General features: G+C 44.6%; 1 protein-coding gene across 2 annotated transcripts in view; it reads right to left on the minus strand.

Moving 5' to 3' along the window:
* Positions 1–16,082, minus strand: part of Thap4 (THAP domain containing 4) — a 49,549-nt gene that overhangs the window by 22,430 nt on the left and 11,037 nt on the right. Inside the window, exon 1 of one of the 2 annotated variants that reach the window (XM_021160222.3) lies at positions 4,067–4,174. The exons of the other annotated variant lie outside the window; for it this stretch is intronic. Coding sequence (XP_021015881.1) covers positions 4,067–4,070 — 4 coding nt within the window. The 5' untranslated portion in view covers positions 4,071–4,174. Of the gene's footprint in view, positions 1–4,066; positions 4,175–16,082 lie in introns of those variants that run through there. 2 annotated transcript variants of the gene reach the window in all.

Here is a 16,082-nt window from a genome sequence, read left to right on the forward strand (position 1 = left end):
GCATCATTTCTGCCTCTCCCAGGAATTAAAGTAATTAAAAAGGCGAGGGTGCTCAGCTTGAAGCATGCTGACCTGAGGTGGATCCCTAGAGCCCACAGAGTGAGAGGAGAGTGCAAACTCCCACAAATGGGTGTTGGCCTGGACTCAGGTCCTCTGGAAGAGCAGTGAGCACTTCTAACCACTAAGCCATCTCTTCAGTTCTTGTGACTCCAGCTGACCATGAGATGCTGCTGTTCACCTTTCAGAGTCCCGGGGATGAGCTACCATGTCCAACTACTATACCCTTAACATCTCAACGCTGTTGCCTGCGTAAGACCAGTCTCCATAAATACCAAAGACCAAAAGGTGGGGTGTGAGTGAGCCTAACTCAGGGAAGAAGAAAGATGAAGCAAAACCCCAGAGCAGTATAAATAACAAATGTTCTCCATAGTATTAGGCATTTGAACTCTTGGTCCTCACTTGGGGCAGGTTTAGGAGGGATGGCCTCACCATGCCTGCCACTTCCTGCCATGTCTTATCCTCGGGAAATCATAAGATCAAATAAACTCTTTATTCTGGAAGTTGCTGTACTTGTGGTGTTCCCTCACAGCAGTGGAAAAATAACGAAGACAACTAGGGAGCAACGGAAGAATGTAAAAGTGAAGGCACAGGCACAGGCAGTGTGGCAAAGGCTGTTAATGGGAAGACACGCTGCAGTTTCAGAACACACATGTGAACAGAGCTTACCCAGAACACACGAACTTGAAACAACACTGCAAAATGAAACAAACATACCTCCCGCAAGTCCAAACTATGGGCCACAATAATATACATAAATTTAAAAATTACCATTTTAAAAAGGTGAGCATAGAGTAGGACCCAGCAATAGCTTTACCCCCAGGGACAGGTCCAATAGAAATTAAGTCCCCACCAAAGTTAGACCTAACTATGTGCAGCTGCAGGCTGTTCTTCACTGCAGCCACAAGTAGAATTCACATCCAATGCCTGCCGAGTGAGCCGCCACACAGCATGTCCAGAGGAGGAACATTATTCAGTCGTAAAAGCAAACGAGTCTCAACTGAACCACAAGAGGCCAGCCTGGGTGGGAGACATCAGACCAGGAGCAGGGATTGTCTGATTCCACCCTTGGGAAATGTTCAGGGTTCCCACTGCACAGAGGGAAAGCAAGTCAGTGTTGTCCATAGTGGAGAAACAGGGCTAACAGACAAGCCCACAAGGAAAGGACAAGGGTGCTATCTCACCGCTTGCCTCAGCTTCCAGCACCCTATGCTTGCTGCACACCTGAGGTGGCCAACTCTGTAGCACTAGAGGTGTGGCTTCCCCAGACATACAGCAGGCTTCCCAAAACTCAGTCCAGAAAAATAATTTCCAGTATCCCAAAACAAAAAGCTACCAGCCACTTAGAGAGATGATGGCACTTTGGATAATGATGTCAAGTAACATAATTGTTAAAATTAATTATGCTAGTTTCCTTTACCTTCTTAAAGCAGTTACTAAAGAGTTTAAGATAGGGACTGGAGAAATGGATGGCTCAGGAGACCTAGGAGCCCAGGACATGTCATGCCGGGACACAGATCCACTGTTGCGATATTGCTAACTTTAGTATTTCAGTAAGTTAAGACACTGATTTGGGGATATAACAACTGACCTGTTCAATTATAAACAACTGGTGGTATGAACCACATATTCTTGCCCTGGCTGTTTGATCTACTAATTAGTTAGGCATGGCACTGTTGGGCATGGTGTCCCTCCCTCCACTATCCTTTCCTTTGGGTAGAGGCTGAAAAGGCCCTGGGTATTTTGGACTAATCTATATAGCTCTCAGCTACATCTCAGAATAGCCTTCCTGCTGTTTAGACTCACCCTGGGAACAGGTTCCAGAAAACAACTAGTGCTACAGGAGTTATCCCACTGAGGAAGTGCTGGGTTACACAGCTCAACAAAGAGCACAGGAAGCAGGCAGCAGATCCTGACATGAAATACCTGTGAGAGCTAGGTGAGCACGGGGTGGAACATACTAACCCAGGGCAGGAAATGCACTTCTGCAAAGCTTGGTCAGGTTGAACCAAGTCCTCAGAGCCAGAAGGTTTTTGTGTAGAAGTAGGGTCCTTGAGTGTCTTCTTACCTCTCCCAATATCAGGTGGAGGGGCTGGAGAGATGGCTCACTGTTAAGAGCCTATTCTTCCAGAGGATGTAGGTTTCATTTCAGTGCCTTAGAACTGTCTGGAATTCCAGTCCCAGGGCATGATACCCTTTTCTGGGCTCTGTAGGCACTGCATGCATGAAGTGTACAAACATACATGTAGACAAAAGACCCATAACACATAAAATAAAAACTAGGTGGAGGGGCTGGTGAGATGGCTCAGCGGTTAAGAATGCCGACTGCTCTCCCAAAGGTCCTGAGTTCAAATCCCAGCAACCACATGGTGGCTCACAACCATCCGTAACAAAATCTGATGCTCTCTTCTGGAGTGTCTGAAGACAGCTACAATGTATTTACATATAATAATAAAAACAAAACAAACAACAACAACAACAAAAAACTAGGTGGAGACACTCACTAAAACCATTTTGATTAAATGGAAAAAAAAAAAAAGGTTATCACTAAGGGACAGATAGGAAGAGCCTGCAGAGGGGAGGCTGTGGAGAAACTAGAAATGTGGAACATGCTATTAAGGAACGGATATCAGTAGAGAAAAGGGACATAGATGTTGAGGGAGTCTGAGGGGCTGCATGGCTAAGATAGGTAGTGGCAAAGAGCAAAGCTACCAGGCTGCTCACTGCCTGGCACACTGGCCTGTGGGTCTGAGGTAGGGTCTAGCTATGTCTGCTGTCCCAGGGCACTATGTCCTTTTATCCTTTCAATGACACTGTAATGAGGATAAACTGCAAATTGCAAATCTGGGGCTGGCAGGATAGAATTATCAGAACCAGAAGATGGAAAGGCATAGGGTGATACCACGCAGTAAACAAAGTAGAGGTGTCCCACAATAGGGTGGGGAGGACACAAAAGGGAAGGAAGGGGATGGCAGGGCAGAGTAAAGCTATGTGGGCCACAAGGACAGAACTGGGTAGTAGCCTTGGGCTAGAATCACCAGGGACAGCCTGCCCGGCAGGTGGGCACCATGGCATAGGGTGGGCATCTACCTGAAAACAAGGCAGGAAAGACTGCTGAGGGCTACAGCTAGCTTGCTGCCTTGCCCAGGTTCTGGCTAAAGTCCATTAAGCAGGTACCTGTGAATCAACGTGACATGGGACAATGCACTCGGCTATGGCAGCCACTTTATAAACAGAAGTTCAGCTGGTCCTTCTGGAGGAAGAACTGCAAACCCAGGCACCACCAATCCTGTGACATGCAAGATTCCTGAGTTGTGCAGTGACACTTGTCAAGCGAAAGGAGACCCAGGACAACAGGACTCTCTGATGGTGAGTAGGAAGTCCATGATTGGAAACAAAGGGCGTGCCGTTGTGTCTGCACACCAGGATGCTCAGTGCCGAGGTCCAGGCACAGTGCAGTGTAGGAAGGCTCTGGAAAGCAGCATCTATCTGAGCCCTGGGCTCCCCCTCAACCCGACACAGACCACTCCTTAAAGGATGCCAATTTGGACAGGTGACAGCAGGTGGGCGCTGAACAATCAGTGTGTCCACCCTGGCAGTAAACTTGGAGCACCCTGGATGGGCTGGCTCCTTCTCTCTGCTCTTCTACTACCCCCAACCCCCTGCCTGCAACTGCTGCCACTGCCTTCACTGATGTGTGGGGTAGCAGAGACCATTCTGTAACCCAAACGTCCAGTTATGGATTCTACATGTGTGGAAATCCATCAGACTAGAGCATCAAGAACTTTGTGTTTTACTGTATATAAATTCAACTTCATTAGGAGAAAAACAAAACAAAAAAGTATAAGGATCTAGCCTATTTGTAGCTTTCAATCTCTTAAAAAAAACTAGACAGGCTTTTCTATGAATTTTCTTTTGATTTAAGTTTTCTTTTTATTAAAATCTTAAACTGCAAAAATAAAACTTAGATTTTCTGTAATAAGTGGCCTAAACATGAAAACAAGCTTACCCATCCCTAAGTTTTCTGAACTCCGACACACTCCGTCAAGGTTCCTCAAGGTTATTTTCTGCCAATTGACGGGAAACGTGTGCACCTGGCTGTTAAGGCATTGCAGGAAATGAATGCCAATCCAAAGAGAGCATTCTGGGAATTGTAGTCTACTATAAAAGACTAAGCCTCAGAAGAATGTGGAAGACAAAGACAGCCTGGGAGATTACAGAGCTTTAGAGCTAAGGAGATTTGGAAACTGAGCTAGCTGCGTTTTACAAATCAGGAGCAGGCTAGAGAGTCAGCTGTGCTATCCAGATAAGAATGAGAACTCTACCCTCTGTTGTTTCCATGGAGTGGAGCTGAGGGGGTCAACTCACTAATCAGAATGCACAGCAGGGCAGGCACAGAAGGGACGCACATCTGCCCGGAGCTTAGGCTCCTCATATACTCTTCTCTCTTCAAGGATGCTCTTCTTTTTACCTTAGCTCTAAACACGGGAGTTTTCAGGGTCGTGGGACCCAGTGAGAGGACATGGGTAGATATATTTTCTGGGACCTGGGGACAAAACTGTTGGTGATTCTTACCATCGCATCACTGCTCTGCTGACAGTAACAGTGTTTCCTGCTGTGCCAAGCAGAGAAAACGACACTAATCATACAGTATTACAAAGTTAAAAAACTACACCAAAACACCCAGCAGAAGCTAGCAGGAGGTGTGGGGTCTGGGTCCTACTAGTGTCAACATGACAGCCAGGTCCAACTGACCATTCACAACAGAAATGGGAACACAGGGACACAGGAAAGCTGGAGATGATGAATGGAAAACAGAACTCCTACAGAATTCAACAAAACATATAAAACAGGCTCTAATATTAGTCTCTGCAAAGATTATGTTTGATTATTTAGTTAGTCCACTGAGACTATTAGAATGACAGACTCTAATAAATGGTTCATTTCTTTTTTTGGTCAACTTGACACATGCTAAAGTTATCTGGGAAGATGGGAAGAAACCCCTCAGTCTGGTAAGAAGAGAAAATGCCACCGTTAGAATGCCTGTACGTAAGTCTACAATTGATTTTCTGGATATTTTCTTGATTAATAATGGGGAGGGCCAAGCGCATGGGGGGCAGTGTCATCCCTAGACAAGAAGTCCTGGATGGTATAAGAAAGCAGGCTGAGCAACCATGGGAGCAAGCCAGAAAGAAGAGTTCCTCCATGGCCTCTGCTTCAGTTCCTGAAATAAATCCCTTCCTCTCTAAGGTGAGAAGGTGGTCATGGTGTTGCTCACAGCAGTAGAAACCTAGCAATGAACACATTTAACAATGACGTTGGGGACTTGTAGGGTCAACTCTAAGACACAATAAGTGGCTCAAGTGTGGTGGCATATACTCTAATCCCAACACTTGGAACACAAAGGCAAGAACACTGCTAGAGTCCAGTCTGGACTACACTGGGAGCACAGGCCAGCCAGAATTACATTAGTAAGAACCTGTTTAGAAAGGGTGGGGTGGGGTGGGGGATGGTATGCTTGGTGGCATACACATTTAATCCCTGCACTCGGAGGTAGAGGCAGGTGGATCTCTGTGAGTTCAAGACCAGCCTGGTCAATGTAGTAAGTTTCAGGAGAGTCAGGGCTATGTAGAGAGGTCCTGTTTCAACAAACCACCACCACCACCACCACCACCACCACCACCAAAACAAAAACAAAAACCCCACAAAATCAACCCAAAACAAGACAAAAACCCTATATAACAATAACAACAACAACAATAGTAATAATAATGAGGGGGGAAAGAAGTGGGGTAGAAGAGAGAACTATTGATCATATTTCAATCTTACAAGAAATACAGAAGAAACAAAAGTTACTCGGTTAGAAAGACAAGTCCACTGACAGCTCCCCTAATACAGAAGTACAGCTCAGATCGGTGCTTTTGGGGCAAAAACTACAAGAGACACTGGTTGGCAGGAACCTCGTGTGACTTGCATGAACTGCAGAAGGAGGGCAAGCATGAGAACCTGCTAGGAGCCACAGTCCTGATTTCCTCACCCATAGTTTCATGGACATCTACCTATATTGCCTCCAGGAAGCTTCTGAGGTTCATGCCATGAAAAGTAAAGGAAAAAAAATCACTTCGTGTCTCTGATAGGGTGGGTGTGTTGGGGGTTGGTTCCAATGTTTTGATTTAATTGGGAATCTGCATATCCAAACACTGAAGGCCCTTGTCTCCAGTTGGTTTTTGATCAATCAATAAAGATGTCAGTGACCAATGGCTGAGAAAAGGAAGGCGGGTAGGAACCCTTAAGATTTGCCTGGGCTAGGACTCGAGGGAGAGAGGAGCCAGAAGATCACCATGATGGATCAGATTTAGAGCTGCAGGAAAGAGAGCCATAGAACCATGTAAGAATCAAGATAAGTGGCCACTGGCCACTTCCCTGATTGGGCCTGGGGTAGCAGGCAGAGAATAGAACTGACCAGGCATTTTAAAATTAAATGGTGTGAGTGTGTGTCTTTCATTCTTGGATCCAAAGAGTTCAACCTGCCGGGAGCACTGCTACAAGGGTGGCTATGGGTCACTATGTAGGCAGACTTTTTACGGACTCAGCTGGGAGCCGGGTGTGGTGGGGCACACCCTTAATCCCAGCACTTGGGAGACAGAGGTAGTCGGATTTCTGAGTTCTAGGCCAGCCTAGTCTACAAAGTGAGTTCCAGGACAGCCAGGGCTACAGAAAAACCCTGTCTTGAAAAAAAAAAAAAAAAAAAAAAGCCAAAAAAGGACTGAGCTGGGGAAGGTCACTTATTTTATGCTCCCAGCCCTTCCATTTCACTTAAGGGGGGTTATTAAGAACATAAGACACACTTGTGAAGGTCATGGCTGAGAAACACAGGTCACTCTAAGGCTGACACCAACCTGTCCGTACAGGTGGCTTCCTTCTCTCCACCTGCTATGAAGCCACAAAGCCCCACAAATGGAAGAGTGCTAGGAGCAGTGGCATGCTAGAGGTTTCGAAGAAGCCAAAGAGAAAGGCAGGCATATGCCGTGAACCTCCGCCGTCCAGCGCTTAGCCCACGAGATGGGATCTCAGGCCTCAGCTCAGCCTCTGCCCTCCATACTGTGCACCTACCTCTCAGAGTTAAGCAGATACTCCAGGAGGACACCACTTTGGTCATAGTCCTGCACCAGCCCAGGTGACCAGGCAAAAATCAAGAGTCACCCATGCTGCCATTCCAAAGGTATTGAATTAAAAGAGTTCCTTTTGACCGGCAGTGGTGGCACACACCTTTAATCCCAGTGCCTGGGAGGCAGAGGCAGGCGGATTTCTGAGTTCGAGGCCAGCCTGGTCTACAGAGTGAGTTCCAGGACAGCCAGGGCTACACAGAGAAACCCTGTCTCAAAAAAACAAAAACAAAAACCCAAAAAAAACCCCCAAAAAACAAAACAAACAAACAAACAACAACAAAAAAAAGAGTTCCTTTTGCCCCATAACACAAGAAAGAGGGGGTGTGTAGTGATAATTATGGAATTGATTTCTTTTAAAAAATACAGAAATATTACAAGAATATGTTTTTGTTTTAATCCCAGATGTGGGGATATGGGGCTGCTTTAAAGCAGCTGACTATGACTTGCCTCATGTTCTAGCAGAGGTGTGGTTTTGCCAGCTGAAGATAGTTTCTGTGATTGTGTGACGTTTGCCATTCTGGGAACCTCTCAGAGGGTATATAAATGCTAGAGAGCTGATAAGTCGGTGTTGGGTGGTTAGATGTGGTTTGTTAGTAGTCGTGCTCAAAGAAACAAGAAAGAAATTAGAGTCAAGGATCTCTCTTTCTCTCCCCACCCCGCCCCCATCCTTCTTACTCTATCTAGTGATGGGGGTAAAACCTAGGCAATAAAGGGTGGGAAAAGGAGAACCCACACAGTAGCAAAGACCAGCTACAGGGCTACTTTTCTTCTTTCTGGGAGCCCTCTCTCTTCACTCCCAACACATGACATAGGGGCAGTGACAGCTTGTATGGGGTGAGTTCACAGTAGGAAGGACTCAGACCTCTTTCCCTTATTCCTTTGCCAGCCCTGGAGTGTAGGAGAAAGCAAACCATGTGGCTGAGTCTCTACACCTTCGACTCTCCTTCCTCATCTGAGAGATCTACAGGTAGCCAGGTTTTCATTCCCTCCCTCTAGGACAGTGAGTACCCTGTCCCTTGTAGCTGCTCTGTGGCCAGTTTCAGTTGGTGAGACTCCAACCCTTCAAGACCATTCTTGCCTGACCAACTAGGTGGGTTTAGCTCTGGAATTTTATCTCCAAGGACTGGAAAGCCATCTCTTCATTTGGGGATGTTTAGGAGTCTGTAGTAAGACTGGGTCTCACATGACATATGGAAGAAGGTTCAATACACTAAAGTGTGCTTTCAGGGCAAACACTGTCCCTCCAGTTGGAACCGTTAGGTCTTGTGTTCTTTCTCTTCCCACCCACTCCCAGAGTGTAATTTCAAAAACTAGCTAAGTTTGATGCTCAGACTCTCAAAAAGGAAAACAAAACTAAACTAACCTTATTTTCCTCTGTAATGAAATTTGGCCACTCCTAGACTAAGGATGTTGGCCGCTGCAAGGCACGGTAACAGCATTCTTCAATTAGATCTCTTTTGTCATAGTTTAGGACTCAGATTCTTTATTCCCAAGCCTTCAAGGTATTGTTACTGAACCCTCAGATCTGAGAGGGATGTCTTATCTGTCTCACCAGATGGAGACAACTATTGAGACAGGGTTTCTCTGTAACAAGCCTGGCTGTCTTGGAACTCATTTTGTACACCAGGCCTGCCTCTGACTCCCCAGTGCTTGGAATAAAGGTGTGGGCCACCGTGCCAGGCTCACCAGACTCTTTCACATTAGCTCTCAATCACCAGTCACCCTCTGCCTTACCAACTCTGCTCAGGAATCCAGGAAGCCCACTAGGTTCTTACCATGAAAGTCTAGGACGGGGTGGAGAATCTCCCATCTCTGCTAGCCAGTCTCCCGCTTATCTCTCTTCCTTATTTCTCCTCCTCCCTCCCTCTTTATTGTAGCAGAGCTCCCTCTACAATCGCTCCATGATGACACTTCACATACAGGGAATCTGGATCAACTCTTGAAGTATTTTCTACTAGCACCAAGCAGCTCATTTCTTTAAGTCTATATAAGGAGCTTCTCTGATCTCACTGCCTTCATGTGTCCTCTCAATGTTTCAGTTAACCTGTGTCCTTGAGATGTAAACTTCCTACCTTGTCTCTGCTAAGGGTACACTCTATTTATTTATTTATTTATTTATTTATTTATTTATTTATTTATTGGCTTTTCGAGAAAGGGTTTCTCTGTGTAGCCCTGGCTGTCCTGGAACTCACTTTGTAGACCAGGATGGTCTCGAACTCAGAAATCCGCCTACCTCTGCCTCCTGGGTGCTTAGTCGTGCGCCACCACGCCTGACTAAGGGTACACTCTTGTCTAAATGCAGTCCTATTATATGTTCTTTGAGTCTCTCCTCCCTGCTCCTCTGCTACTCCCTTCCCTTGGAAATAGGGTCTCTTGTAGCCCAGGTTGACCTTGAACACAATGTATAGATGACCTTGAACTTCTGATCCTCCTGGCACCGGGACCTGACTCATTTATTCAGTGCTTTATGAACTCTGGGCAAAGCCTTCACTGGGCCCCACCTCCAGCCCGGTTCTGATGACTGTTAGTGGTCACACTATTTTCAGGTATTTGCTTTGCGTGGTCCAGCCTTTGCCTAAGTCTATCATTTGGTGTATTTGTTATCCTCCTTCAGATATTCGGATTCAATGTGTTTATCAGACAAAATCCCCACTGACAGGACTGAATTCAAGCTGTTCTGTGAATACAAAGAATACACAGATGCTCAGTCCTTACTCCTTTACTTTGTAAGATGCAGACAGGACTCTAGGGCTGGAGAGTTGACTCAACAGTTAAGAGCACTTGCTGCTTTGTGTAGGACCAGGTTTGGCTTCCAGCACCCACATGGTGTTTCACAACCATTAACCCCAGTTCTAGGCTATCCAACCCCTCTTCTGACCTCTGAGGGTGATGAACATACAAACATACATGCAGACAAAGCACTCATACACACGAGACAACCATATCTAAAGGATTAGTTACGTCTGTGAGAATAAAATTGTTAATTTCACACTTTAAAAACAATGCCTCCAGGTAATTTAAGTTAGATATTCTAAATATCTTGCCAGTAACAGTATATTTTACTACTATAGATCAAGCAAGATCTCATTTGTAAAAAACAAGTGATCAGATGTGGCCTATGTCTAGGCATTTACTGCTTCAAAAGAAAAGCCTAAATTCTTTGGGACTTATAAAGGAAAAGTCAAGAGACAGGACACGTGTGGGAGAGAGACATAAAAGCTTGCATGTTCAGAAACACATTTCTGATAAACAGAATAAATTCTGTGGGACCAGTGAGATGGCTCAGTGAGTAAAGCCGCTTGCTGCCAAGCCTGATGACCTGAGTTCAATCCCTGGGAACCACAAAAGAATGGATTCCTTCAAGTTGTCCTTAGACTGACTGCCACAAGTGTGCTGTGGTACATGTATTCGCACACACATACATTTAAAAAGAAGTGTAATAATAATACACTTTTTCAAAGAAAAGTCTTGTAATATCTTATACAAACAATTAGCACCTGAATTTGTCTCAGGAAAGACAAGTGGTGTTATAAAACTTCCTACCCAACAAGGTAGGGAGCTGTCCTTCTCACAGCTATTCAAACATGACCTACATACAGCCCAGGAGACAGGTCATGTCTCTTAACTGCTCTAGAACTCACCATTTACCCTTTAGGGAGCTATTCTCTCTCTGACAATTCACCAACTTTGTTTCTGTCCATTAAAATTCGTAATCAACTCTGGTCTGGTAAAAACTTTTATGTCCATTCCTTGGGCTCATTATTTCTAATAACACCTAACAGCCCCATATATTAAAAACAAAACAAAGCTAGGAAGTGGTGGCGCACACCAGGCTGGCCTCAGTCTCACAGAAATCCGCCTGCCACTACCTCATGAGTGCTGGGATTAAAGGTGTGCACCCTCATTGACCAGCTACAATAATAACAATAAAAAAAGCCTTTGTGGGGCTGGTGAGATGGTTCAGTGGTTAAGAGTGCCAACTACTCTTCCAAAGGTCCTGAGTTCATATCCCAGCAACCACATGGTGGCTCACAACCATCGGTAACGAAATCTGATGCCCTCTTCTGGAGTGTCTGAAAACAGCTACAGTGTACTTACATATAATAAATAAATAAAATATTAAAAAAAGCATTTGTAATTCCGAAGCCAGTTAAAACACTCGTCAGAGGCAAGGAAGAAAGTAAAGATTGAGGAAATGTATTCCAAATGGACCTTTAGGTCAGAAACTCAAGCCCAAATAAAAAGAAAGAACATCAGAAGTATGTGGGTATGTGGAGTCTCTTCTCTCTTTCTGCCATGATTAGGATCTAACCCAGGGTCGGTCTGTCTTTCTTTCCTTCCTTCCTTCCTTCCTTCCTTCCTTCCTTCCTTCCTTCCTTAAGACAAGGTCAGCCGGGCGGTGGTGGCACACGCCTTTAATCCCAGCACTTAGGAGGCAGAGGCAGGTAGATTTCTGAGTTCCAGGCCAGCCTGGTCTACAAAGTGAGTTCCAGGACAGCCAGGGCTACACAGAGAAACCCTGTCTCGAGAAACCAAAAAAAAAAAAAAAAAAAAAAAAAAAAAAAGACAAGGTCATACTTCAGAGGACCAGGCAGAATATCAAGTTCAAGGTTAGTCTGAACTGCACAGGAAACACAAAGAAAATAAGATGTGTCATGTTAACACTTAAAAAAAAAAGCTAAAGGAGGGTGGTGGTGGTGGGAGCCTTTAGTCACTTAGGGGATGGAGGCAGGTCGTCTCTGAGTTCTAGGACAATCAGGACTACACAGAAAAACCCTGTCTTAGAAACAAGCAAACCCTACCAGGGTATTATATAATAAAGTTTCAACTCAAAAGTGAAGGAACCAGTCTTTAATGTGAGCGTCCTTAATATCAGAACATTGAAATGTATGAGACGAGCATGACAGGATTGTTGGAGAAGCAGATAAACACCTAGAGAAAAAGACAGTCGAGACCCCTGCCAGAAAAGGGCAGATCCAACTATTTAAAACTTTAATCATTGCACAGGGCCATAATCAACATCTAAGACTGCTCTACCCAACAATACACTGCTCTACCCAACATACACTGTATATTATTCTCAAGTTCACATGGAATAGTAACCAAAAAAGATCACCTTCTGAGCCACAAAACACAACAAACTTAAATGTCACAAGGCCAGGGGTGGGTGCAGAGGTCCTCTCTCCTAGCAGGCCAGCTTCTCAGTACCTGTGCATATTTGCCTGCACAGGCTCTGATGACCAGATCATTGGTTGTTGTTGTTGAGGCCAGAGCCTCAGTGCAGGCTTCAGTTCCACCCCTCCAATGGCAGGGTTGGCTTCTGTGGTGACCAGCCTTACTTGTCACGGAGAGACCACATTAGCACAAACTCAGCTATGACTCAACAGGCTCATTAGCTGAAGCTGCTGTTCTCATCCCTAACACACATAGCGAAGGTTTCAGGAGCTCTGCGCCACATACTTATTATATCACAATGACACACATGGGGAGGGAGAAGCCAAAAGCTTTCCTCCAAGCTCAGGACCAATATAAAGATGCTGTTCTTTAACATCACCCTAGGTCCCAGCTAGGACAACAGAAGAAAAGGTCATAAAAACACAGAGTAGGAAGGAAAAATAAAGACACAGATTGGGAAGCAAAAATAGTGTCCTTGTCTATCAATGATATAAAATAAAACTGCAGGAAACTCAGGGAATCTACAAAAAACTTGTGGAACTAATGTGCAATTATAGCAAGAATTTAGGATACAGTGCTAACAGATAAAAATTATTCACTTTCCTGTATGCTATCAATAAGCAACTGGAATTTTTATAATTAAACCTATAAAATTCATATTTGCATCAAAGGGGACTATATAGATATAAATCTAATGAAATACATATACATGAAACATGTATGTATGATTTTTAACATTTATTTATTTAGTGTACATGTGGTGTGTGTGTGTGTGTGTGTGTGTGCGCACACACGCGCATTTGTGTGCCAAAGTGCACGTTTGGAAGTCTGCTTTCTCCTTTCCACCTTGTGGTCCCTAGGGGCTAAACTCAGGTCAACCGTGGCAACAAGTCCCTTTTCTTGCTCAGCCATCTTTTACTTTCATAAAACTGTGTGTAAGTGTGGAGGGAAAGTACCAGACGAGGTAAATGACAACATAGAGTCTGAGTAAATGGCAAGGTTTTATGAAGAAGAAGCAATGTTGTTACACCGGGCATGTCAAAGTCTCATCAGATGCTCTGGAGACAATGACAATGGTTCAAAGGCTATGTGGAAGGGGAAAGGATCTATAGTCATGACCACCACACTGAAAGCAAAACAGGCAAAGCAGTCAGCCTCCAAGTCTTACTATAAAATTATCTCAAAATGGACCACAGACCCAAATGTGAAAATACGAAGCTATAAAACTCCCTGAAACAACACAGAAAATCTAGGTAACCTTGATTTAGCTAAGAGCTTTTAGAAGTAATCCCCAAAGCATGACCCACATAGGAAGGAACTGATAAGAAAGAATGAGCAGGGCCCTGGCAGCCCACTCAGCTCGGATAAGGAGAGAGAACTCCCTTCCGGGGTCTGGGGTGGGGGTGGGGAACAGGATAGAAAATAAAACAAACCTAAAAAACAAAATAAACTGCATAAAAACCAAAGTAACAATACTGAGACCCTGTTCTTTTAATAGACTGGCCTCAATGTCCCAGCACCCTCCAGCACTGGCATGGCCTACCACTATGCTCCAACAGCAGCCTACCTTTGACTGACCATTTACAAACTCAGCACTTAACAGTTCGTGCCTGGACCCTGACCTTCAAGAAAGGAGACAAACAGTCCTTAGCAAACCTCCACCAAAGGAGTGGGACTGGAGACAACGAACCTCGCCAGGCCAAAAGGTAGCATTTCCAGTCACCATCTCATACATACTTCTGAGACAAAGTGAAGGATACCCCATCTTCCTGGCAAGCCATTCATAGTGGCTCACAGCTGTTTGTAACTCCAGGTGATCCAATAACCTCTTTGGCCCTGGTAGGCATTAGGCATGCACAGACATACCTGCAGGCAAAAACACACACACTCTCTCTCTATATATATATATACACACACACACACACACACACACACACACACACATATACATATATAATAAATTTAAAAATAAAATTGAAAGCATCCATGCCCGGGAACATTGCAAGTATGTGGCACAGGCAAAGCCACTGGTTTAATCACGAGCACCTCAATCAACCAACCAACAAGAAACAACAAGCCCTTGCTCTGCCAAAGCCTTCTGTTAAGGGACCAGGCAGATCAGACTGGGAGAAGGTCTATCTTTGTAAAACACATACATTCATGAAAGACTTAACTGAGGAACTTAGAAAACTCAACAAAAGGGGAAAGAACAACTTAATAAAATGGGCCTGGGAGGGGGCTGGGAGGGGGCTGGCTCAATGGTTAAGAGCATTGGCTGCTCTTCCAGAGGTTCTGAGTTCAATTCCCAGCAACTATGTGGTGGTTCACAACCATCTATAACAGGATCTGGTGCCCTCTTCTGGCGTACAGATAGAGCACTCATACATAAAATAAATACATAAATCTTTAAGGAGCTGGAGCTTTATCAGTCAGTAAAATGCTTGCATTGAAAGCATGAGAACCAGAATTTGGTGGCCAGAACCCACGTAAAAACAAAACCAAGCACGCGCGCGCGCGCGCGCGCGCACACACACACACACATACACACACACACAGAGCTAAGTGAAGGAAGCTGACTGTAAAGTGGTCATCCTATTTCCTAAGAGAGGGGAGATGGACAAGTAGACAATGAGATTCTGTTTCACACTCTATGGGCAATAAAAACATCACATATTAAAAGAAAATCTGGGCTGGACAGTTGGCTCGGTGGTTAAGAGCACTTGAAGCTCTTGCAGAGAACCATGGTTCAATTCCCAGCACCCATATGGCAGCTTATAACTATAACCCTAGTTCCTAGGGATCCAATGCCCTCTTCTGGCCTCACTTGTACACGTGGTGCACATGCATTCATGCAGGCAAACCCATCATTCCATTAAGTAATAAAATAAACCTAAAAAAAAAATCTGAGTGCAAAGCAGGCCTGTAGTATGGCACTCAGGAGGCAGAAGGTTTTGATGGCATTGGTCCTAGGGTATATACCCTTACTCTGCGTCACGAACAAAACCAAAGACTGGTGAGGGCACTTGATGACAAACTTGAAGACCTGTTCAATCTCCAGGACCTGCATTCTCTGTTCCCTTAAAGGAGACAAGAGAATCACTTGGAAGCTCTCTTCAGTCAGCTAGCCTGGAGTATGCAATACGGCAGGAACAAGAGAGATCTAGGGCTGGAGAGATGGCTCAGTGGTTAAGATTGCTCTTCCAGAGGTCCTGAGTTTAATTCCCAGCAACCACATGGTGGCTCACAACCATCTATAATGGGATCCGATGCCGTCTTCTGGTGGGACTGAGAGAGTGACAGTGTACTCACATACATAAAATAAGTAAATAAGTAAGTAAATAAATAAATAAACCCAAATAATTAGGTAGACAGAGAGTAAATAATTAGGTAGATATAGAGTATAGTGAGAGAACTAAGAGTGTAAGAGAACTGAGTCGTCCCTCTACCTCCATATTTGGGCCATGTGACACACATATACTTTTCCCCTATACACAGTAAAACAAAAACACACGTTTTGTTTTGAAACAAGAATTAAATGATCAAACTAAGGGAAATGATTGAAAAGTGCTTGATTCAGAGACAAATATTCCATCAAGAACTTGGATTTTAAGGGGTGGCATGGGTAATTCAGGGGGCCAATTAGATGGCTCATTGAGTAAAATATTTGTACAAAAAAAATAT

This window comes from Mus caroli, unplaced genomic scaffold (assembly GCF_978045245.1).
Source record: "Mus caroli unplaced genomic scaffold, Mus_caroli_1 scaffold_1, whole genome shotgun sequence".
NCBI classification, from domain to species: Eukaryota; Metazoa; Chordata; class Mammalia; order Rodentia; family Muridae; genus Mus; species Mus caroli.